Raw genomic sequence first — 24,279 nt, 5'->3', positions numbered from 1 at the left:
CCTAGTTGCAGGATCTCTGGAGCCGGATCAGTGGTGTTGCAATAAGTGGATCTTATGTTACTGACTGAGCTTCATCAGCCTGGCAAAATCAGTATCTCAGTCAGCATCTATTCCAATTGTGATTTTACTTTAAAATTTGTTTCACCCAAAGTTTACTTTTTGCTTTATAAGCTTGCTTGGTCTGTGATGTTCTATTTGCAAATGTTGCTCTCACACAATAGTTGCCAGGAAGTCTTTTGAAAGATCTGTTCCTTCTGTATTCTGCTATTCTTTGAAACTTCACTTCAATGTATTTTGACATATTTTCGGATGTTATTTTTCAAACTCTGCTTTTATGTCTTTTTTAAATTGGTGAATTATTGTGAGGGTTAAATAAATATTTTGACCAAAAAATCTTGAAAGCCTACATTGGTAGATAGTTACGACAACCCATGATTCTGTTCCTTCATTAGTTACAGATGCAGGTGTAACTTCCCTCATCTGCTAAACCCATTCTTTGACCTTCTGGACTCTTTTATGCTCTATTCTCGAGTTCATGCAGAGTTTTCTTTCCTGAGGACAGCCTTCAGTGTAAGGTCTCCAAATCCCCTGTCTTCTCTTGGAATCCTCTAGCACCCCCTTCATGGAGTACATCTTATTCTCAATCCGCTGTGTAGTGTCTTACAGATCGTGCAGGCCAGCCATAATCAGTGATTCTCCCAGATCATCAGTTATGCATATTACACACTCTTATGCCACAATTATTACCCCAAGACTTGATGGGAGTTAGAGGTTTCGGCGTGAAAAAGTATGCTTCTCTTTCCCTGTATCTAGTCTATTTGCTTTTTTTTCTAGAAGGTATTGCTCTAGGAAGGGAATAATAGCATTGTGTACAGACTGTACTCGGTAACTCTCAGTTTATCATAACTTCCAGGTCTTTTGCAGCTCTTGTTTTTGGCCTGTACTACAAATAGTGGGAGTGGTGGCCTTTCACTGGCTCTGCAGATGCATTCCAGTCCGCCAGCTCCTCTGCATATCCTCTCCATCATTGCTATGTTTGGATTATGGTCTAATATTTCACCATTTGGTTATGCTGAATAGCTAGTAGGTTCTCTCCTTTTACCCTCTGGTAATCTCCTCCGGATCAGTGGCCTAGTTTTGCATATGGTTTAGAGAGCCTAATGGATGCTACTGTCTTGCGTGCAGATGCAATGCATGTAGGCTTTAACCTCTCGCTAAATGCAGGTGTTTGGTGGTTGCCTGGGGCTAAGAACCAGTTTGCAACTACTGCTGCCCTTCTCCTAGCTCCAGAACCGCCAGTCTTCAGACATGCTGCAAACCTTCAAATTTCCTGCTGAACATGTAATCCCGATTTGGCTGGGAAATGCCATTAATGGACAAAAAACAATCTACATGTAACTTGTAACTAGTATGTAAATGCCCTGCTGTTTTTCAGGATTGTTTGCCTGTGCATTTATTTATTTTCAGCAGCAGGACAACTTGACAAAGAATACATTACATTGTAATGATATTGTGGAACAACATAGGACAGTAGCAGTGTTGGGTGGATGCATAGTAAAGATGATGAGGTTAGAAGAATGGTGGATTTTCAGCAATTACAGAAAAGATGTGAAGTTGAGTTATTTAGTGAGCTTCTTATAAGGGTAAGAGTCCTTGAAAGCAATTGTGAATGACGCATGTAGATTGTAGAACTTAATTCTGTAGCAAGAGGAAGTTTAGGTGTAGCTAGGAAGTTTTTAGTGCTGAATGGAAGTTGTGAAAAGAGACTTATCTGCTTTGAGTTTCCGATAATTTATGTAGGAGCCATTGAAGGATTTGAAGACTAAGATAAGTAGCTTGTAAAGAACTGTTAATACCTGCCAACCAACTGACTCTTTTATGGTTCTGAGAAGTAGTAGTGTGTCTGGGAAAATTATTTGGAGTCATTCTCACAAACTGAAGAACCTTGTCTGAGCAGGGGTGAACGAGTAGAAGTGGGAGCTAGCCGGCCATTATAGTCCTCAAGATTTCTAAAGAAGAGTGATGATTGTTTTGGCTGCATGAAATTAACCCCTTCAGCGCGGCGCGGATTACCGCGCTGTGCTGAAGGTTCCGTGCGCGGGCGGGGCCATGACGGAGCGGTTCCGTCATACGCACAGCGCAACCGACGCGCATGACGGAACCGCTCAGTCACTCGCATCGAAGGGGTTAAATGTTTTGGGTGTGTTTTTATTTTTTATGTTCATCAGTTAAGAGTGCTTCTCTGGAAGTGTTGGTTATCAAAAAATCCAGGATAATTGAGGGTTTGAGGTGCACCCCATAGTTTCTGGGTGAAGATATCATGATTAGAATACCTTTGGGGAAAAGAATGAGAGAGACAGGTACAGCTGTAATAAAATAGATTATTTCTGTTTTGAATGATGAATTTAACATGAGTGTCTGGACTGCCATCCAGTATCGGTTGGCTGTGAGGAAGTTTGAGATCCGTAGTTGGAGATGAGGAGTAAAACTAGCAAATTATTTATATAAATATTTGTGTGTCGTCTGCATATAGATGATAGGAGAAGCTGAAGGAGTTGACAATTCTACCAAGGAATGGAGTGTAGAGGGATAATAGAAGCAGACCAAGAATTGAGGAAGTGGAGAGCCAATAGCACCAGTTTACCGAACAGGAGCAATTTGGAAGTAGAGTGAAAACCAGTTTAAATTGGAGCCTGTAATCTTGGTGTTGGTTAGGATGACTAGTAGGGTGGAGTGGGGTGATGTGCAGTGTCAAATGTGGGAAAAAGATTGAGAAGTTTAAGAAGAAATTACAGATGAATATGATGGGCATAGGTTATGAACTTGGAGAAAGAGACAGGGCAAGATATGGAATTCTGTTTGAAGAGGGTCTTAGGAGATAGTGAAAGCAGGTGGTGAGAAAAATAAAGAACAATTGTTCAAAAACTTTGCCAAGAACTGAAGCAGAAAGTGAAGTGGGTAGTTTTAAGGGGCTGAAGAGTCAGCAGATTTCCTCTTTTTATAAGTAGACATAAGACCACTGTAGTTTTGAATCTCAGAGGGTAGGTGCTTGTATTGAAGAAAAACATTGGGCAGGATCATAAACCAGGATGTTTGATAATATAACGTTTTCGAGATGAGTTAACAGAGACATATCGTCCTTTTTCTGCATGATCTACATTTGAATCTTTTTGCCACAGTTAGATACAGTGATTCGTGCGATTATAAAGAGCATGTTTTATGATTTTGCTGGATTATGATGAAATGTAACTTTGTGTTGTATGACTTTTATGGTTTTATCATTTTTAAAAATTGTATAACGTGTATATTGATTGATAATATGATGACTGAGAGGGTCGGATAAAGAACACAAGGAACTGGCAGACCTCAGAATAGGAACAAAGTCACCTGGAGATGTGTTATATAAGGTAGGGGTGTGTCGCAGAATGGGTAGAAGGTGTGTAATATGTAATAAAGCAGCGGAGGCCTTTATAATATTTTTGCAAGATTTCTCCTACTACCGGAGATCTTTGAAGAAAAGCAAAATGCAATATTTTCATTAGAGAATAAGGATTGTGTGTGAGGAGAAGAGTGTTGAGTGGCAAGCAGTTGAGTGTTGGTTATGAATTGAGGACATGACGTGTTGATAATGGGAGGATTTGACCTTTTGTGTGGTTGGGTGAACGGATGCTTAAGGCATGTTTGTGTGCATTGAGGTGTTCGCTTCAGGATTTTGCCAATACAAAGGAGTGTGTGCATCTTAGTTTTTGAAGCTTACATATTGGCAGTGATCCAGAGCTTTTGGCAAGTTTTTTAAGGGTTAAGGTCGAAACAATTTCTAAGGTAAGGAGTTTATATGAAGGTGATTCTAAGTGGTTCACCCATCTTTTTTGTGCAGTGTGTTTTTGTCAGTCATTTGAGAAGTAATTCACCTTTAAAAATGTCACTGGTAAATACCTTTTCTGTTGTTACTTTCAGCAGGCCTCGTCACGAGATCCATCACCATTCACGTAAGTGCACTTTTCAAACCTAAAGGTTCTACTTTTGAAAGTAAACCACATAAGCAACATCGTGTTTTGTTTTTATTTCAATAGTGTAAGCTCGCAGAAAAGTAAGTGGGATTCCTCCAGGTCACTGAGATTTAATCAAGATGCACAGAGAGAGGAAGGCAAGTTGCATTTAAAATGGTAATAAGTATTATTTTAAGAACATAAATTGTGTAGTTTTTCTATGTTTAGTAAGGTTGCTAATTATGAAAGTCATACTTTCTATGCAGGTAAAATTATCTTATATGGTGTTCTCGACCACCCTGATAGCTAGTTTGATTGAAATAAGCCTTCCTACATTGCACAATCAAGCTTAGCACATTCTCATTTATGGACCTTAAACATAAACAGAAAATCCTGTAACTAATGACCCTCCGGAAACCTGAACTCAGGCACTGAAAAGTGTCCTTATGCTGACCCAGTCTTTGACTAGTGGTGCACTTGAGGAACATGTAGTCTTGATATCCATCATGTCCTCCAGCTGTGAATTATTTCTCACAATATCATGAAAGTACTGGTTCTCAAGAAAATTACTACCCTCTAGGCCATTAAAATGAAAAAGAATTGAAGCAGATCTATGGTCCAATCAAACGTTTAAAATACCAATAACAATGTTACAACTCTAAAATGTTCATAAATGTGAAAAAAAAAACACCGTGCCATAGATGGAAGCTTGGTAAGTTCTGAAAGAACTGAGAATGTCTGATGTTGTGAAAATAGTGTTTCTGTCTCTGAACATTTCTGTAATGTTTTGGAATTTTTATGCAAAAAATATTCACAATGTGTGCTGAGATTCAGAAGAAAAAGTTAAGTTGCACACAATTAAAGCTCCAACCAAAGGAGTTGAGACCATAAGAGCAAACACTCCTGTTTTCATAACCAGGTCTGTCCATAATGGGCATCTTTCACACTTCACTGAGCTTGAGTGGATCCCATCGAGTATGAAGAATGCTGTCCTAACACCATTGCTGAAGACCCCCCAAGGAGAGACCCCTAGGCAAATTAAAGGGCTATTGCTGATTTATTTTACCTAGCTAAGAGTCTCAAATAGTCAATGAACAGCTACAAGGTTACTTAATAACTTTCAGACACACTTTCCTCAAGCTCACGGTTCAAAATCTGTCATCACTTTAACCCTGACCTGAGATTGGAAATGACTGCCAAGTGGTGCTTTTGATACAGTCCCTTATGCTGCACTTCTAGAATATCTCCAGCTCTGTAATCATCAAGGTGAGGTACCTGCTTGGGTGACATTTTTCCTTCTAGGTAGATAAGATAGTTATATTTTTACCTCATTAGTCCACGCTACGCTCTGTCATGTGGAGTAGTGGTCAATACTTCACCCACTTACCTCTATTTATAAATCACTCCACTAATAAAACCTCTTTTGTCAGTCGGTAGTTATAATTAGTACCATGTTTCTGTAGGAAAAGCGTGTTTTGACTTGCCTATATCTTTGCTGGCGTTTGACGGATCTTTGCAAGATTTTGCAAAAAAGTGCTCCGGTGAATCTTGTTGCGTATTGAAAGTGTCAGGGCGATTCGTGAAGCAGGGGCTGAGAAAGTGGGGTTCAAAAAAGGGTGCGTTTGCAATGTTAATTCTATTAGGAACTGTCAACATGCCTACAGCCTGAATCACTGAACGGAATTACACCAAATTTGGAAGTAAGCTTGATTTGGTTACGCAGATCATGATTTCAGTTATTTAGTGTAAATCCGTTCAGTAGTTGTTAAGAATCTTTTTGTTTTCAAACGTTAGTGATCTCTGTGGTCGCGATTATTGCATGAAAAAACACTAGCTCGTGCCGGGAAACTCAGAGCTCTGATTGGCTGCCAACACTTCAACAGGAAGTGTTGACAGCCATCTTGGAACTCTGCTTCAGCCGAGTCTCCCCAAAAAAATATAGAAAAAAAGAAAAGGGGGTGTGGTAGGAATGCCCTGAACCCATAAAGTTAGTCGACCCCAACAGGCAAAAAGTTGTCGCGATATTTGTGAAATTGCAGCAGAAAAAAAGCAAGCATGGGCTCCCACTCTTGCTTTTGAATAACCCCTGGATGGGCCAGTTCTCCGGTCCATGTCATAAAAATAGGAAGGGGGCGCAAGGGCCCCCCTTCTAGGGCTTATGTAAGTCCTGAGGACAGCCACCTCCCCGGGGCACTTCTTTTTTTATAAACAACTTTTTATTGAGTTTAAAGGAGCACTCCTGTAGCAGTACACAGCTTGTTCGCCTACAACCTCAGGGGCCGGCAGCTACCACATTCAATTAACAAAGGGCTAAGGCCCAACCGATCAAGACTATATGCCATGACCCAGGTATAATTGCAAATGTAGGTCCACCATGCACAAGGTCCCCCGCCCCCGAAGCTCCACACCCAGTGACAGCCCCAGAGCATACCAGCGGAGACAGACAATCACAGGGTTGCCGCAGGCCAGCAACAGGCGCATAGGATGGCTACATCCCCCGCTGTAGGACCTGCACTCTGCAGGATGTCGGTATCTGAAACCCCCTCGTGACTTCTAAGCCTTATGTATAGGTACTTTAGTTGCGCCTCAACCCCCGCCCCCTGAAGGGAAGCAACGCCCAGACAAGCCAGCCCCGGGCGGGAGCCCCACCATTCCCACCTCTTTTCCAGCCGCTCATGTACACACATCCAGCATGCAGTGGCGGGGGCATAGGGCGATGGGAGCACAGCGTCCTTCACCAGGGGCCTATGAGGCAAGGGGTGGCTTAACTGCTATTGGGCTAGTCCGGGGCACTTCTTATTTTGCATGCAGGGTGGGCCTTCACAGCCTGTCTGCACTCCGGGGACTGACATTTCCTAGGGGAAAAAGTGATTACAAGCATGCGGGGTGCCTGCACGGCGCCCCTGCAGCCCCGGGGACCACCATCTTCACGGGTCACTTTACAGTATGCATGCAGGCGAGCCCACTGGGCCCGCCCACAGCCCTGAGGACCGCCACCTGCCCGGGCCTAGTTATCAAATGAATTTGGGAGGCGCATGCGGCCCCCTGCAGCCCTGGGGACCACCACCTCCCTGGTGCAATTTATTAAAAATAGCGGGGCCAGGTACACCCCCCTCCCCTCCCCCCCCGAGCAGCCCGGTGGGGTGGTACAGTAGGGTATAAAGAATCAAGGTAATCTGAAAACTACTGTAATAATACTTACCTAAGTTGAGATTGTGATAAAGTAAGGGTTGACTGCCATCCATGTTATTCTTTGGCAATGGTGCTAGTGGGTAACCACCCTTCAGGAGTGCTTCGAGGCCAATGCAATGAGCTACAAAAATGTTAATCCAAGCTTAAGCCTCCAAGCAGCTACGGTCTAGTGCGAGTTGTTGATTTATTTGACAAAGTCTTTATCAATACTTCTTTGCCAGTCCTCATTCAAGAATTGCTTTACAGGCATTCAAGTAATGTTTATCTTGCATACTAGATTATAATCCTCTCAGTGTCCAAGACATTGCTAGCTACATGGCTAAAGACAAAAAGGAGAGTCTGATACTTCAGATTGAGTGAAAAACGGGAGGTCCATTTTTTTCACTTCCCTACTGGACATATAAGAACGTTTTTGTCAATCATTAACTGTCCGATAGCAACCTTGGTCTCAAATTTCATTCGACGTTTTCACAGATTTTCCGTTTTTTAAAAGATGACCACCATTTCAGTACTCATGAGTTATACCACTAATTTGATGCATTGCTCAACAAGCACAAAGCTACCAACTTCTATGGACTTTGCAAGCCAGTTAGCTTCAAAGGCATATCGTTTACATGGATTACCCATGAAAATCAAAACAACCCGTCAAAATAAATTCAATTAAAAAATGTTTGCAAGGACAAACAGCAGTTACAGAATCAAACTTTAGCAACAGCATACTATCCTTAAAAGTATGGGCAGACCGCACAGCTCAACATGAACCTAAAACAGTATTTGAGTTGTACCTACACTTATCACTCTAGATTCATTCCAATACCACAACTGCCATCCAGAGCAAATAAACATGAACCATACAAAAAATAAAAAATTATTCGTACCGTCATCTTCAAATTTCTCAACAACATTATTAGAGATACGAAAATTATAAGGTGAGGAAGACACAACATGAACACAAAATAATACACAGTCTGGCTATCCAACAAGAAATTACTTTTTCTTAAGATACAAGGAAAATTTCAAACAACCTTTGCTAGACTATTCAAAATAATCAATATAATAAATCTAGTAGCTGTCAAACTGGCACTGCTTGTAAGATGGAGAATGTATCCAGTGTTTCATATATATTTATTTAAGCTATTATACTCCAAGATGTAAAAATTAAGTAGTAGACCACCCGCAATATTGTGAAGGGGCCAAGAGTAATATGAGGTGCAAGCTTTCTGTGATTCAAGGCAATGCCATGGCAAATTACAACATTTAATTGACTGGAAAGGGTATGGGCTTGAAGGACATACTTGAGAGAATGCTGAGGATTACATGCTCCAAAATTTATAAAGAAATTTCATTGAAAACATCTTAATTGACAGAAACCTTTCTGCTGCATTTCTGCATAGATGAGGGGAAAGTGTTAGAAACCTCAATGCACATTCCAGAGGATCAGTCTCTGTTACTATAGGAAGGAAATTATGTCTGAACTAGATGCATGCACAGTCTAACGCTAGTGAGAAAACGCGAGTTTGGTGCACTTAGAATTACTAGTGCCGCTCGAGGCACACACTTTGCAACTGTCCTCATAGACCAAGGCTTGGTAACTCCTTGCTACAAAATCCTACTGGTAAATTACTGGGCTCGTGCTCGTTCCTCCCTTCCTGGACTTTTCCTTGCCGTTCAGCCCACCTGCCTTGTTGCAGTAGGCTACTCCCATGTATTCTGTAGGGGCATCCCTAACTTCAACAGCTTTGTGTCCAGCATTCATCACAAGCCTCTCAGCTCCCCAACAGCTACGGTATCACTCTGATCTGGCTCTGGCTGACTCATGTCTTGCCTTCATTTGAGGTTATATATATTCCATTGTACCTCATTGTCTTTGGGTTCCAGTTCCCTGAAGTCGCAGCATTAGTCATCTGCTCGAGGTGTTGTAGGCAACCATATCCCTCAAGTGTCCACTTCCATTTATTTCCAAGGACCTGCTTAGGCTTTGTGAGAAAGTGATTCATGGTTGCTGTGTGTGACATCGATGTCACAGTCCTGGCACATACTATCCTGCCAGGTGACATTCACATCTGTAACTAGACCCTGATACTTTAGTAAGGATTTCTAAGAGATTCTGCAAATGCCTGCAAGGGATTTGCAAACGGATGGGCTCAAATTAATTTAATTAACAAGAGCAGTGATGGTAAGTAGTAAGAGCCTGATTCAGATCTTGACAGATGGGTTACTCTGTCACAACGGTAAAGGCTATCCCGTCTGTTGAAATACAAATACCATTATATCCTATTTGATTTATATTTCAGCGGACAGGATATCTGTCAGAGCAACCCGTCCGCGAAGATCTAAATCAGGTCCTCTGTGTCTTTGGACCCTGCTTGCCTTTTGGCGTAAGGAACTAGGTTGTTCTTACACAGCTCAGGCTATGCACAACCTGGGTTTTATGTTTGCGTCTCATCATTTCTTTGTGTTTTTCCAACTCTGGCAATTAAAAACAACTACCCTTCTTCACTCCAGAGGGATACCTCTGTTCTGTTATAGCATAGATTGCCTCCTTCTTGGACTATGGCAATGTTTTCAATATCTGCCTTCCTAAAAACTGCCCTGCTAGATATTCATGTCATTTTTTATGCTCCAGTAAGATCGTTGGTCAAAGCTCCGAATTAATGTGCTTATCAAGACCAGGTTTATCTTAACAGCTGTGTGCATTGCTCAACATGCTATTCATGTTACGAAACATATGTTTCTAAGATCAATGCATAGGAAATACTGTTCCACACATTCCATTCGCTCAACTAAGTTGTTGGTTCTTCAGATTCTTCAATTGGCATATAATTTGATAGTAAAATTTAAAAAAGTGAATCTGTGTTCTTGATCCTTGTTTCTAAGATGCTTTGCCTTCATCTGTATGGGTCTTGTACAAACAAAGTGTTTCCCAAATTGAAGACATTACTTTTTGCCACTATAAATAAACTCTTTAACTCCCCTACGTTAGTCAGGATGCTGACTTGAATTGGCAGTTGCAATCTAATATTACATTGAAATGCAATTTCTCACTATATATAATTTTCCTTCTCAGAATCTTAAATTGATGCATCCAATGAAATAAACTTTCATAGCTGGATCTGACGTCATTGACATTTATGTTCTACATTGCTGCCACTAGTGAGGACCCAAAGTGCTTTTATCTCAGTTTGGAGGCTTATATGCGCCTTAGAAGGGTGTTGCTTGGTGTTCCCTGATCTCGGCTGGTGTGACCGATATGTGGTGGTATTTTGATGGCTACTGATAAAGTGTTTCAGATATATTGTAGTATGAATGTAACAAAGTAGCACAGCAGATGCATATGAAAATTGGCTAACTTCTTCCATGACAAAATTCGACTTATTCTGGACTCAATTCCTTCCTCGAGCCCAGGGGACGAAACTGTCTCCCAATACACTACATCGTCCACTGGTCTGTCCACATGGGGCCAGGTCACAATAGAAGAGGTGAAAAATACGCTCAACACCATGAAGAGCGGCTCCCCTAGGGACCCTGCTCCTCTTCGGATCCTTAAGGAGGTAGCCCCCACTATCATCCCCTCCCTTACTCATTTGATTAATACCTCACTCCAACAAGGAGTCGTACCCTCGAGCTGGAAGAAAGCTGTGGTGAAAGCCCTACTGAAGAAACCTTCTCTCGATCCTGAGAATCTGGCGAACTACAGGCCCATTTCCCTACTCCCAGGAGTCAGCAAGATCGCGGAAAAATTAGTCAACAGGAAACTCTCGCAGTTTCTAGAGGCCAATAACAAACTAAAAAGTTCCCAGACGGGCTTCCGACCAGGGCAAGGCACGGACATCGCCCTCCTGGCAGCGGTAGAGGAGGCCAGAGCGCTATTGGATGGGGGAGGATCAGTGGCAGTGATCCTCCTCAACCTTAGCGCGGCGTTCGATACCGTCGACCATCAACTCCTTATCGAAAGACTGGCAAGGGTTGGAGTAGAAGGTACAGCCCTATCCTGGCTGTCATCTTTCCTGGCCCAACGGTCCTATCAGATTTGGGAGAGGAACGCCCGCTCCTCCGAAATGCCCCTCCAATGTGGGGTGCCTCAGGGCTCTTCCCTGAGCCCCACATTATTTAATATCTATATGTCCACATTGGAGGAGGTTATCACCCCATTCGGAGTGAGCGTCGTCAGCTATGCTGACGACACACAACTAGTGGTGTCTTTGTCCCATCCCAAACAACAGAAAGCTGATCTCTTCAACTGTCTTACGCAGGTTCATCGTTGGATGAATAGATCAGCCCTAAAACTAAACGGGACAAAAACGGAGGTCCTTATACTTGGCCCAAAAGGAACCTCACTCCCCCTGGATAGTTGGCCAGCCTGTCTAGGTCCCCTCCCTGACCCAAAAATAGAGGTGAAAAGCTTGGGAGTATGGATCGACTCCGATCTCTCATTTACTCCGCAAGCAAAGAAGGTAGCAGGGACCTGCTTCGGTCTTCTAAAATCTTTGAGGAAAGTCCTGCCCCTTCTTCCCCCTAAACCCCAACAACTGCTAATCCAAGGTCTCATAATATCGAGACTGGATTACAGTAACGTGATTTATCTGGGCGCTCCCGAAGCGACCCTTAATAAATTGCAGAGAGTTCAGAACACTGCTGCCCGGATCATCACAAACACGCCGGCCAGATCATCTGCTAAACCCGCTCTCAAACTTCTTCATTGGCTCCCCATAAGGGAGAGAGTCAAATTCAAGGCCCTGTGCCTGGTACACAAAACATTGCACAACCAAGGCCCCCCAATCCTCACCAATTTTGTCACCCCTTACACTACCACTAGATCCCTCCGTTCTAACGCAGAAAACCTCATCAATACCCCGAGATTCAGGAAAGCCCGATCAGGAGGAAGACGCTTCTCAGTACAAGCTGCCCGTCTTTGGAACTCACTCCCCCATGACTTACGTCTTGAACCACAATATCTGCGCTTCAGGAAGCTGCTAAAAACTCATCTCTTTCCCTAGCTTCCATGCCCCCTCCCTGCTTTGATTTCTCGCCCTTCCTCTCTTTTGCTCTCAGCTCCCGGGCCTCAGACTTGTTGAATCAGGGTTGTTAGCGCTGGGATACCTCCGGGTGACTATGCGCTTTATAAAATAAATAATAATAATTATAAAATAAATAATAATAATATGATGGCGATGGTGGGGAGATGGAGCCAGCTAACTAGATAATAGAAACGTAATAGTGACGGGCTGATAATGTGAGTGCAGGAATGAGATTGGGTTGTGCCTGGCTTTAGGTCCTACTCTTAAAGGTCATAGATGTGACTTGTTGATGACATAGCAAGAAATATGCTTGGCTCTGTCTAGTGCGGGTTTTGGGAAGCCTGATCGTGGCTGGATTGTGCGTAGAGTAATGCTAGAAGAGGGGTTGTGTGTGTCTGTCGTGAGCAGTGTGATGTGCTTTACTAGTTGCAGATAGAGTGCGTCTAAGGAGGGTGTCTATTCAGATATGTATAGTTTCTGCCTATACACATAAGTAAAGACCAGCATCTGTAACGAGTGTCGATTAATAGTGCGCAGCAGGATATCCCTATGTTTCCCGAAGGATATTGCAGAACTTTATCTATCTTGCTTTCCCGTTACAGACCAGCGACGTATGACTGAAATAACAGGGCACCTGATCAAAATTCGATTAGGGGATTTGGAACGGGTGAAATCCAAAGATGGGAAGGAGGTAACATTTTCTGGTTTTGTTTTCTATTTTTTCTTTGCTGAAATAATCCTTTTGTTGAAAATGTAACTGAGTTAAATGTGATTTTATACCGCAAGTCAATGATTTTATTGTATCCCTGCTTTTCCTTACCTTTGATTAAATGTGCACACATTGTGTGTCGTAATAACTTTATTCACTGCCAGTTATAAGTGATATACAGGGCTTAAGATATTGAATATATAGACATAGTGGAATACCTAAACAGAGTTGGTGTTTCCTCCTTTTCCCCCTTACAATGCCCTGTTTCTGAACCTGTCGAATAGCCTACCATCTCTACATTCATACTTCAACAAAGTAGTAACAGCTGGTCTTGAAGGCCTGAGAATAGCCGCCTCCAGCTTTAGCTATGTCAAAGTGCATTGCCACGGTCAGAATTGATGGCTTGTTTCCTCCAGTATATTTTCATTGAGGGAATTTGGTTTGTTTGACTTGAGGGTGACAGTGGTAGAAAAATATACTATATCTGGGAAAACGGTAACTAAGAGCAAAAGTTTACAGTTCTTTGCACTTTTTCGGAAAAGTGTTTCAAGCCAGATAAAAAGTCATCCAAAAAGTAGTAAAGCACCAAAGAAAAAAAGACTGGTAAAGATATACCAGAAGCATAGTTAAATTCGCACAGAGAGTAAAAAGTAACAGGCATTCACGTCTAATAAGCAATTTGCAGTTAGCAGTCAAAATTATTCACATCACTTGCTTAAATTGATTAATTGATTTTAGATTATAAAAGCCTTTAAGAGTGCAGAGTGATGTTGGACTATGAAAACTAATGTGCAGAAATATCTTTTAGGACTGCAAGTCTAGCGGGCGTATTCACATAGAAGTTGATCATTTTATTTTTTAAAGTGCTTTATGAATTTTATTTTGTATAGACATTGTTAGTCTCAAATAGACTGGGGCATTAAAGTGCAGAAAATGTCTATAAAAATTAAAGATCAGAATTCTATTATTTAATACGAAAATTGGCTGCAAACTAGGTGACATATTTGGATTATTACTGTGTTTTAGGATGTCTGTGTTAAAGGTTCCTACTGGGGTGGAATTTCGTGCTACAAGGGCCTCTGATACCCGCACTTACCTAGGCAGACAAAGAGGGGAGGGTAATGGTCCTTATCTGGTAGGTACCTCCTCATCAAACACTAGATTGGTGTGTACCATCCTGTTCCCTATTAGACTGCATCTTAATCTTCAGGGCTTCCTGGAAGAGGGCAGCTTCTCTGTATTTTTCTTATTGCTATCTATCTGTAAGTATGTGTTATTTCATTAGCCTTTCATTTCCATAAGTTGTGCTTATCTCGGTCACATGTAATTGGTGAATGTTTTTTTGTCCTTCAAATAACGCAAACATGTATTGTCACTGTTCTTGCTCCATCATATTTCTCTTACCAGTGAGATGATGATTGTTCCTGCAAAGAAAAGCCTTATTTGATTAAATGAGATATTGATAGACTAGGCACTATGACACTACTTTTATCAAGCTCTTTTTTAAGTGTGTTTGCATCATTTTATGCACGTCCGACCTGAATGGTTGCCTCCTAGCCCTATCTCTGACATACATGCATGCCACCTCATCTGTTCAGCTGCCTTTTGGCTAGGTTCAGGCTGTAGAATAGAAACACCATATACAAACATAAGTTTGATGCTTATCTGTTGATTTATGTGGAACTTGTGTTTAACTATTTTGAAAATAGGGATTCAAAATAATTAAAAAGGTAATGAAACCTGTTGAGCTGCTTGCATTGTTTCCACTATGTTCCTTTTCACAGCATTGACTCGGCTCACCTACCCTTTTTATAGCTTACATTTCTGCCGTAATGCTAGAACTCCATCACTGTTGTCATATATTTTGATAAGTTATGGCCCAGCTTGCTGGCAAACATCTTAATTTCTGGCATTGGTCCGGACCTAGTCAATGTGCAAAGCCAAGGAACTTTGTAGACCATATGTAGGCCGAGGTAAAATTGAGTTCACTTTTCTTTTTTTTTAGACCGAGGGTAAAATACATGAAACCCTTTCTGTTTTTTGGAGCAAATGATCATTCTATCTTTTTTTTTCAAGAAAGATTTCATTTGTTTGCCACTTGTGATGATGGGATTTTTAAAATCTAGCTGTCACTCCACTTCTTGTCCTCTATGTGTTCCTCCTGAGCCACCTTGCTCAGTGATTGAGATGGTGGTGACTCCAAGACCCTGATTGAGAAAGATTTGTGTTGTAAGAATAAATATAAGAATTAACCCTGATTTTCCAGGCCTGAGTCGCAAAGCTTTCTGTGTCAGTTGTGTAATACACTGGCCTTAGTTGCTTTCCATCCAGCCAGTCGGTATATAGATATAGATATAGATATATAGATATAGATATAGATATATATATATATATATATATATATATATATATATATATATATATAGAGAGAGAGAGAATATGTCCTTGCATTAGTGCATATTTTTTATGAATTCAGAAGAATTTACAGAAGTAGGCCAGGAAATCATACTTCTAGAAAATATTTCTCAACTGCTTTTTAGCACAAGCAAAACTTGCAGGTGTAGACTTGCTCATGCAAAACTCTGATGATCGTTTACAAGTTCACTTTCCCTCCAACCACTTTTCTTTCAACCCTGGAAGAAGTTTTATTTCTGCCACTGTCAGGACTAAATTTCCAACCCTTCTCAGTATGTAAAAAGATTAGAGAACAGCTGGCGAAAACCTCTAAAACATGCAATTTAGTAGGTTTGCACAGAATCAAAAGGGCTGTTCCAACCCTGGCACTATTGCTTAATGCTACCTCCATCTCCAGTATGTAGATCTGCGGAAAAGTGGCAAAATAAGGAAATTGCTGGAATTCAAAGCCTACTACAGTATGATCCCTGGCATAACCAGAACAGCGTACATCCGAGCTTTTATATAATAAGATTGCACCATAATTTGTCGCTGCACTACGTGGCACAAAAGGGACAAGTGGATTCATTTTCACGACCAGTAGATTTGTCAAGCAACCTGCCCAATGGACTAGTAGATATTTTATTAAATTCCACACCCCTGATTCATTACATTCCAAGAAATACGACACACTTACTAAAGGAAATAAGTGTAGTGATTCACAAAGCTTTTTCAATGAATAATTGTGTGTCACTTCTGGCATAGGTTTGATTTACTCATGGATTTCGATGCTTGAAACTTGCTTACTGAGTGGAAATCACAAAAACTTTTTTATCTCTGAATAATTCACTTTTAAGCCTGGAATAAGACACAAATATGAATAGAAAAGGTTTTCTGATTCAGGCCCGTGGGTAAGAGGGTGTTCCTGGCAATTACAGGTGTTGGGTGAATGCTGTCCTTATATAACATTCTTCTCAAGTCATGCTCTCGCCACCTTTATACCTTTTGTGTTGAAAAACTTACAACAAGGTTATGTAAGAAGTGTTTCTTTGTGTTGCCACACATACCTTCCTACTTCTCTCTTGAGATCAGTGTCAAAGGGATGTTTAACAGATCCATAGAGCTCTTTCTGGGAGGGATAGGTGGTCTGTAGCCCAATTGAACCCTTAAGGTGTTGTTCTTAGATATGCATATGGAGCTTCTTTAATGTGGCAAATTTGCCTGCAGGTTCTATCCCCTTGCTCTTCGATGTAGTGGCTACACACCATGTGCAAGGAAAAACTATAAATTCATACCAGCTTTCTAATTTGGTAGCAAACAACAAATCAGTATTGCTCTTTGTAACTTACACTACATAATAATTTGCAGGATTAAATGATGAAATTGGGGAAATTAAATAGAAAATAGGGCATTTTGTAGAACTGGGGAAGGCTGGACACCCCACTCCGAATGCACACTTCACTCATCTGACTAAATTTAGAAATCAGTGGCTGGTAAGTGGGGAATATTGCTGTGGAGTGAAATCATGGCCTCTTTGAAAAAGGAAATGCCTACCTGTGCTCAACTAGCGAGTGAGGTAAAAGCAGCCTTAGTAGAGATGCAAGCATGAGTCTCCAAAAGTAATTTTCCCTAACTGCAGGTATATCCCTGGCCTTCATTTTTTAGTTCTATGCTGCATGGAAGTGCATGGCATCCAGGAAAGATGAACATTTGTTTTTTTTATGATGCAGATTGTCTGAACCCCTTTTTTAGTGGGTAGATCATGGAAGCACCATTATTAGTCATTTTATTTTCATCTTTCTCCCTCTTTGAGACACTGATGTATGGCTTCTCTCGTTATCACGGTTGATATATTTTTCACAGATTGGAGCACTTCAAGGCGTAGTTGCAGCTTTATTTCAAACTTGCAAGGCTTCAGCCACTGCGTTTCCATCTCTGCTAGGAAAGGGAATGGGTCTGTATGTCCCTGCAGGAGCAAAGACTGTTCAGGAGGAGGGAAAGGCCCAGCATGTCCCATGTACATCCAGAGAGAGGAAACTATATGAGAGTGAGCTAGAAGCGACCCACCCTGCAGAGGGTCTGCCTAGTCTCTCACAACTGATAGCTTGCGGCAGCTGCTTCAAGTACATGTGGCATTGGTCCAGTCGGAGTTCCATCTGCAGTGCTGATCGCATTGGCCTGATGAAAGCTACAGCTGAGCTGCTGTTGGCCCAAACGGTGTTACGGTGTTACGTCTGCTGTGATCGCCCTGGACCAAACAAGACTGCATCTTCCATTGGTCTGTTTGGGGGCTGAAACTACCTACGATGGCTTGGGCACGGTTTGCCACCTACTTGCCACCCAAGGAAACAGCAGCAGCTAGAACTGCACTTGCACCAAGGCCTTTGCACTGCAGGGCTTAGCTTGGCAGGTGAAAAGACTGAGATGTGGCCGGTGCCTGTCCTATTCGGCAGCCTTTGGCTATATTCACTATAATAGTCCCCACCACAGGAGTGTGGTTGGACCGCTTGATTTATTCTGAAGGAGTGAGGAAAAGGCCGTCTTCTATCCACTACACAACCAGGGAGTAAGAACTGAGAAGAATGAATTTAGAGTACATTTTTATCGTGGGGAGATACTTAAGGCTAAACCTGAGCCTGACTCATGCTTTTCTGTGACTATTAGATGGGAGGACTGGCCCAGTAGAGTCACTGGTTGGGACTAGTAAGGGAACTCTGTGGAGACACAGTGGAACGGGGAACTACTCCAGCCTTGGGTTGGCAGACACACTGGTACATGGATACTTGACACTGACTCTGAAGCACAAAACCACCTTCAACATCCATCATCTCAGTAGCCCCATTCTACTCATGAAGAACTAGAAGCCCTTGCATGGACACCAGATCTGAAATAAGACACATTGAACACATTTTCACTAATTAGGAGGTGATGGCAACATCTGTTCCCTGGGGACACCCACCACTTGAAAACAACACATCAACAGTTTAGCAGAAAGGCTGTCTTTGAACTACCTACTGTGAATTGAACAACCTGCTCCCTGGAACTCCCTAGTGCACCAAGAGGCCAAAAGCTAATTGAATACAGTTGTGTGCAAGATAGGCCACACAACACAACATTTGTTCCAGAAGCTGATTATTCTTTATAATTAGGCAGGTTTCTTCATGTGTAAATCTGTACAAATTAGATCTATTATTCAACCTTTTGTCTGCCACTGCTTTTCCATTTCAGATCTTTGTCGCTAGCCAGTGTTTTTATTTATGTGACCTCTAAATCATCTTTGCTCATTTTGAACAGATCACCTGTTTTTCAGGGCTGGGAACCTTTCAGGAATATGAAATTATGGGATTCTTGTGGTCCAGGTGCACTGTGGGTCAGGTCACTTCTATGTTGTGATAAGCCCTGTGAATCACTCACTGGATAACTTCAGGAAGCGGATGTGACATGTGGTGGAGGTTATGATGTCACTTGGGGAATGGGACACTCAAGTGACAGACCCTATGATGACACTATCCACCAAACCACACTAAGCAGAGATTATATACACTGCAGACTGTGAGCGTGTGCTTGAAGGTCTCCGAGACAATATTCCTGAGACTCTGGTATTGAGACCTCTGTGGTATATCCCCCCCAGTTTTCTAATTGATAAGTACATCTTGGAATCTGAATAAACCTCTGCTTCTCCCTACCTAAATTTTTTTATTCAAAATACCTTAGAGGTTGCCTACGTGGTTTCCCCAGCCTTTCCTGTACTCTGGTATGGCTGCCAGCCTGCAGCTGATACCGCCAAGAATGGAATATGGCCCCCTGCCAGGAGGTGTGAACTCTCCCAAGAGTCCAAAACAATGGCCTGGACGGAAAGGAGGTCACCCCTTCCTACCTGACAGGATGGCTAGTGAAGTGGCACATCAAGGGGGATGACCTTCAAAGCCTTCCCCGCCTGTGATCTGCAACCAGGGTGCCACACAAAGGAGGAAACAGCTTCCATCCAGGCACATTTGTACCCTGGCAGGTGGGAAAATGTGGTATTCAGGAGGTGTACACCCCCAGAAGGTTAGCCACACCTCTAGGGAAGGCTACCTGTTCTGTGCATCCAAGAATGGTTTCTGAAATTTTTAAAAGAGGCAGAATAGAGGGTTCTGGATAGAAGAGGTGACACACCCTCCGGATAGTTGGCCATTGGCTGGGGATAGTAGGCCATTGGCCACTTGCACCCACACCCCTAAATCTAGGATTTAAGGGCTACCCCTGGCACCAGAACCTCAGTTCTGATCTGACTTGCAACAGAGGACACAAGAAGAGACCCGAGTCTGCGCTAACAGGAGCTGCACAAACTAAAGGCATGATACTCTGCACCTGTGGCAACCTCGCTTGGACTGCATGACTGCGACTCATCCCAGGCTCAAGACCGGATCCTTTAGACAGAGGGGTCCCTTTGAGAGTCAAAGGCAATCTCCAGACTCCCCTGGTCTAGAGGCACTAGTCCCCTGCACACAACAGGTAAAAACATTGTACGGCAACCAAAGAATCGTTGGTTATCGGGACATCTGAGGGATCGGCCAAAAGTAGATGGTCTAGTGCATTGTGTGAAGCATAGTTCTGACTACCGGCAAGTTTCAGGCGGCTACCGTTAATCCAACCTCGCCCCCGGACCTCCGGATGTCAAAATAACTTTCTGCTGAGCTTACTGCTGCCAAGGTTTGTTGGTCGCCATTCGGGCATACCACCACCTTTACTCAACACTGTACCTTGAGGGAACACAGCAAAACCTTCATCTGACAGCAGTGGGTTCATTGTCGACTTTTTGCACCTGTTACTTCACCAGAACTGTGTAAGCAGTAAAACCAGCTACTCCGCGGATTCTGCTTCAGGACAAAGGACAGCCAGGACAACTCTGCAACCAGGCTTCAACAGCCAGGAAAATTGAACTAACTGTTGTTGCTTGGTTCTGGGACCTGCCTCACTGTTATCCTCCTTGGGTTCCATGCAACTTGACCTGCAACTGACCCATTGTCACTAGTGCTTTATCCCATTAACTGCAGTGACCAAGTTCTGAAGTACTGTTTTGCACTGATTTAATTTAGCTTCTAAAATCCATATCTCTGGGTATACTTATCCAATTGAATTTGTTTTGTTGTCTAAATTCATGTAAAAATCTGCTTTATCTTTTATAAATTGTTGCCCGGTTTCTTTTGAGTCCTGTCAATTACTTATCATCCATGTTGGTACTCTGAAATACTAATCGCATATTCGTGTAGTAAAGCCTATGTGCTCTTTGCCACTCTACCAGGACTAAGCTATGTATTTGTTATTGTGAATCCAAGGACCATCTTTGGGGCATTGTGAGTATTGCATGGTGATGCCAAACCAGCATCACCACAGAATACTCTACCTTCCTACATCAGGTAAGTAATTAGTTCCTTAATAATGTTCTCTCGTATAATTCTGCCAACAATAGCAAATACTCCCTTCTAAGTGCTATATTCATATGCATCAAATTAAGTCTGTGAAAGTAGTTAGTTTATATACAAGTGATGGCTGGTGATTCCAGGGTACCTCATCTTAGTGTTATAGGAATGAGGATACTATGACAAACGGTCAGATATAAATTCTGTGGAAATTCATTTAAGTGATAAGTTAGACTTGCAAATGTGACTAGTAAGCATTTGGTCATTTTGCATCAGCCATTCAAGTGGAATCTGAAGGGATGTCAGCTTGTTTAGTGTGCTTTTAGTACGTTTCTATGACCTGTCTTATAGGCAGTAGTTGGTGGCCTGTATGTGTTTGTAAAGCACATTACCTGTTTGTGGGAGGTTATTGAAAAATTGTTGGTTTTCTTTTGAATTTCCAGCATGCTGGAGGAATTTATGCTAGACTTGAAGCTCAGATTAAGACCTCAGCACAAACAAACACGCGACAAAATGTAGCAGAGAGGAACCCTAGGTAAGTAAATTCTGTGCCTTCATCAAAATCGTTTTGTATGTGCATTTCTTAAAAAAGTCCACATGTAAAACAGTGAGATAATATTGATCTGTATGTCTCGAAAGCTAGACCCTATGTTGAGAAAGTTACAGGATAATACTGAGGATTGAATAGTTGGAGTGTTACTCAAAAACAAGTACTGCAATGCACTAGAACAGTTATTAACAGTTTATCTAGTATTTTGGGTCGATATAGATGTTTGTCTAGTGATTTTCTTTTTTTTTTTTTTTTAACGTTTCTGTTAGAAAATAATGGCTTTGGCTTTTAAAAAGTACTCCAGTGGCCCAATTTAGAGGAGGGTGGTAACAGTAAGTCCACTACAGAAGACGCAGGCACCATTGGCTTGAAAGCCACCAATTTTGAGTTTATAACTCTGTATCCCAGTGGCATTTCTCAGGTTCCACCACTGACTCTTCAAAGGTTGGAGATTCTACTCAATGTGTCAATCGGTCAACTGCCCATTCTAGAGTGCTGATTCTCTACCAGCGCCTCCTGTCAGAGCATGCACCCTAAGGCCATCAAAGAGCGCAAAGCCAAGCTCTTCATAGCCCGGGCCTGTGATGAATGGTAAAATCACCTTTGTTTGAGACTGAGAACAAGATCTCCCTCCTCACACTCTTTTGGAGCAAATAAAAAGAATCATGGGAAGCATAAGAACAATGTAGGAGATAGGCCGCCGAGATGACAACAGACTCCCACATGATTGTCATCCTTGTAGCCGGAGTCCGTTGCAGTGGAGCCTGCTGTAGCCAACTACAATTCTGTTTAATAGTCCGACCTGACCCTTGAGCTGACCCCACTAACATCTAGGGCTCCATTGACGCCTACTCAGTCAGTGGAGGGTATACTGGCACCGCAGCCTTCCTTTCTGAAGTTCTGGCTCCAGGTATAGACTTCACAGCTTTCCTCAGTGCAATGTTTGGAATCTTTGCTGGAGCCACAACTCAGTCAGTCAGTTACTTTTATTCGATCATTGAAGATCAAAAAAAGAGACAATACAAACAGATAGTCACATTACATAAGATACAGGGCAAAAATTCATCAATTACAATAGTAGTTATAAATAACATTATCAAAGTTTGAAGAGAACATATTTCATAAGTTCAATTCTAAGTTAAAAAGAATAAATAAGATACAGAAATATAATTTCAATTTAAAAAGTCTAACAGGAATAGAAAACTCCATGGCAAAAGACCACCATCCGTCACACCACGTCAGTCATGTTAAGACTGGGCCGTGTTCTAACACGCTTCTTACTGATGCGAACAGCTGCAACTAGAAAGTTTGCTACATAAAAAGCAATAGTAGTGTTAGGCAAAAGTTGCAGGAACAGAAGCGCTGGCCGAACCTGGGCGAAACCAGCCCCTTTAAGTAAAGGTAACAAGTATTTTGTCCTAATCTGTGCGTAATGTTCACAGAACATAATGAAATGTAGTGTGTCCTGACAGGAAAAATTATCACAATCACATGGGGTAACATTATCGGGGGTGGCCCATGTGGGATAAAAACCTAGCACAAAATGTATCAGGTTTAAACGGAATTTGATTAGGAGAGACCTATGAAGTGGGCTGGTTACAAATGCCAGGTAGGGTTCAAGACCAGGAACAGTTATTAACCCATAGTTCCTTCTCACTAATGGCTTTTTTAGTTCCAAGTCCTCCCTCTCGGCCATAAATCGTGTCAATAGTGCGGTCTTAATCCCCATGATGTCCTTCTTGTTAATACAGTCAGGGGAGTGAAATAGCTCTGGTCTGCCTACTATTGCCAACATCTTTTTAACGTATGCCATCCATGGGATTCTATAGGCTCTATCCAGGGCAAGGCAATCCTTGAGTATCAGGTGGGTTAGAGGAATTTCCTGGTTAAGCCAAGTTTTTAACCAACATATGACAGGTGCCACTTTGATTAAGTCTACAACAAACCCCATACCCAGTTCTGAGTGTATTGTAAAAGTGGGTGTGGACTGGGGAACAGACAGCAAGAATCTTAAAAACTTGTTCTCCACCCGCTGTATGGTGTCGATGTTAGTGTAGCCCCAAATGGCAGAGCCATAGGTGGCTATAGCCAAAGATTTAGCTTTGTAAACTTTCAAAATGGCCTCCAGGGGGCAAGCTCCCAACCGTTTGGCGAAACCAAGCATAGCTGCGGCCGATCTTGCCACAGAATTGCCTTTTTGTTTATGTTGCGGACCCCATGTACCTATCTCATCAAAAATAACCCCTAGGTAAGTAAAAATTGGGACCCTTTTAACCTCGTGGCCTAGGCAAAAAAAAGATTTGGATTTCTTTTTCCTACTGGCCTGACCAGTGACCATAACCTGTGATTTTTGAGTATTAATTTTCAGGTCTAGTGATGTCATAAAATCACCGAAAGAGGCCAATAGTCTATCAAGAGCCACCCCTGAACGTGCCAAAAGCACGGCGTCATCAGCGTATAGGAGAACTGGGATCTTAGTGTCTCCTACACGTGGTACATCCGCCACTGCATTGGCCAGGGCTGGGTCCAAGGCATTTATATATAGTGTAAAAAGAAGAGGTGCCAATATGCACCCCTGCCTAACACCCCTCTCTGACTTGAAGCAGCTGGTGCACCTTCCCCCTTGGGTGACTCTCACCGAGGCTAATAAGCCACGATGGAGATCTGCCAAAAATCCAACCAGAGGGGGATCAACCCCTATGTCCAAGAGGATACTCCACAATTTTGAACTGTTAACCAGGTCAAAGGCTGAGGAGAGGTCCATGAAGGCCATATACAAGGACCCCTCCTTTGCAATAGTATATTTGCAAATAAGTAAGTGAAGATTTAAGCATTGATCCTGCGTGCTCCTATTAGCCATAAAACCGTATTGAGCGTCTGATAATATGCCACTACCCTCGAGCCAAGTGTTCAATCTGCCCAAAATAACTCTGCCTAAGATTTTAACGGCGGAGTCTATTAGGGAAATAGGCCTATAACAGGCCGGATCATCCCTCTGGCCTTTTTTAAAAATTGGGATGAT

At 42.3% G+C, this 24,279-nt stretch overlaps 1 protein-coding gene across 4 annotated transcripts in view; it reads left to right on the top strand.

Moving 5' to 3' along the window:
- The window catches only part of SANBR (SANT and BTB domain regulator of CSR), a 285,399-nt gene that overhangs the window by 222,310 nt on the left and 38,810 nt on the right, over window positions 1-24,279 (top strand). For all 4 annotated transcript variants that reach the window (XM_085612351.1, XM_085612350.1, XM_085612352.1 and 1 more), the window contains 4 exons: window positions 3,958-3,989; window positions 4,074-4,147; window positions 12,802-12,890; window positions 21,151-21,242. In XM_085612351.1, coding sequence (XP_085468477.1) covers window positions 3,958-3,989; window positions 4,074-4,147; window positions 12,802-12,890; window positions 21,151-21,242 — 287 coding nt within the window. The remainder of the gene's footprint in view (window positions 1-3,957; window positions 3,990-4,073; window positions 4,148-12,801; window positions 12,891-21,150; window positions 21,243-24,279) is intronic.

Source organism: Triturus cristatus, chromosome 6 (assembly GCF_964204655.1).
Source record: "Triturus cristatus chromosome 6, aTriCri1.1, whole genome shotgun sequence".
NCBI lineage: Eukaryota > Metazoa > Chordata > Amphibia > Caudata > Salamandridae > Triturus > Triturus cristatus.
The sequence above is the reverse complement of the archived record's forward strand: the minus strand, read 5'-3'. Positions and strand labels throughout refer to the sequence as shown.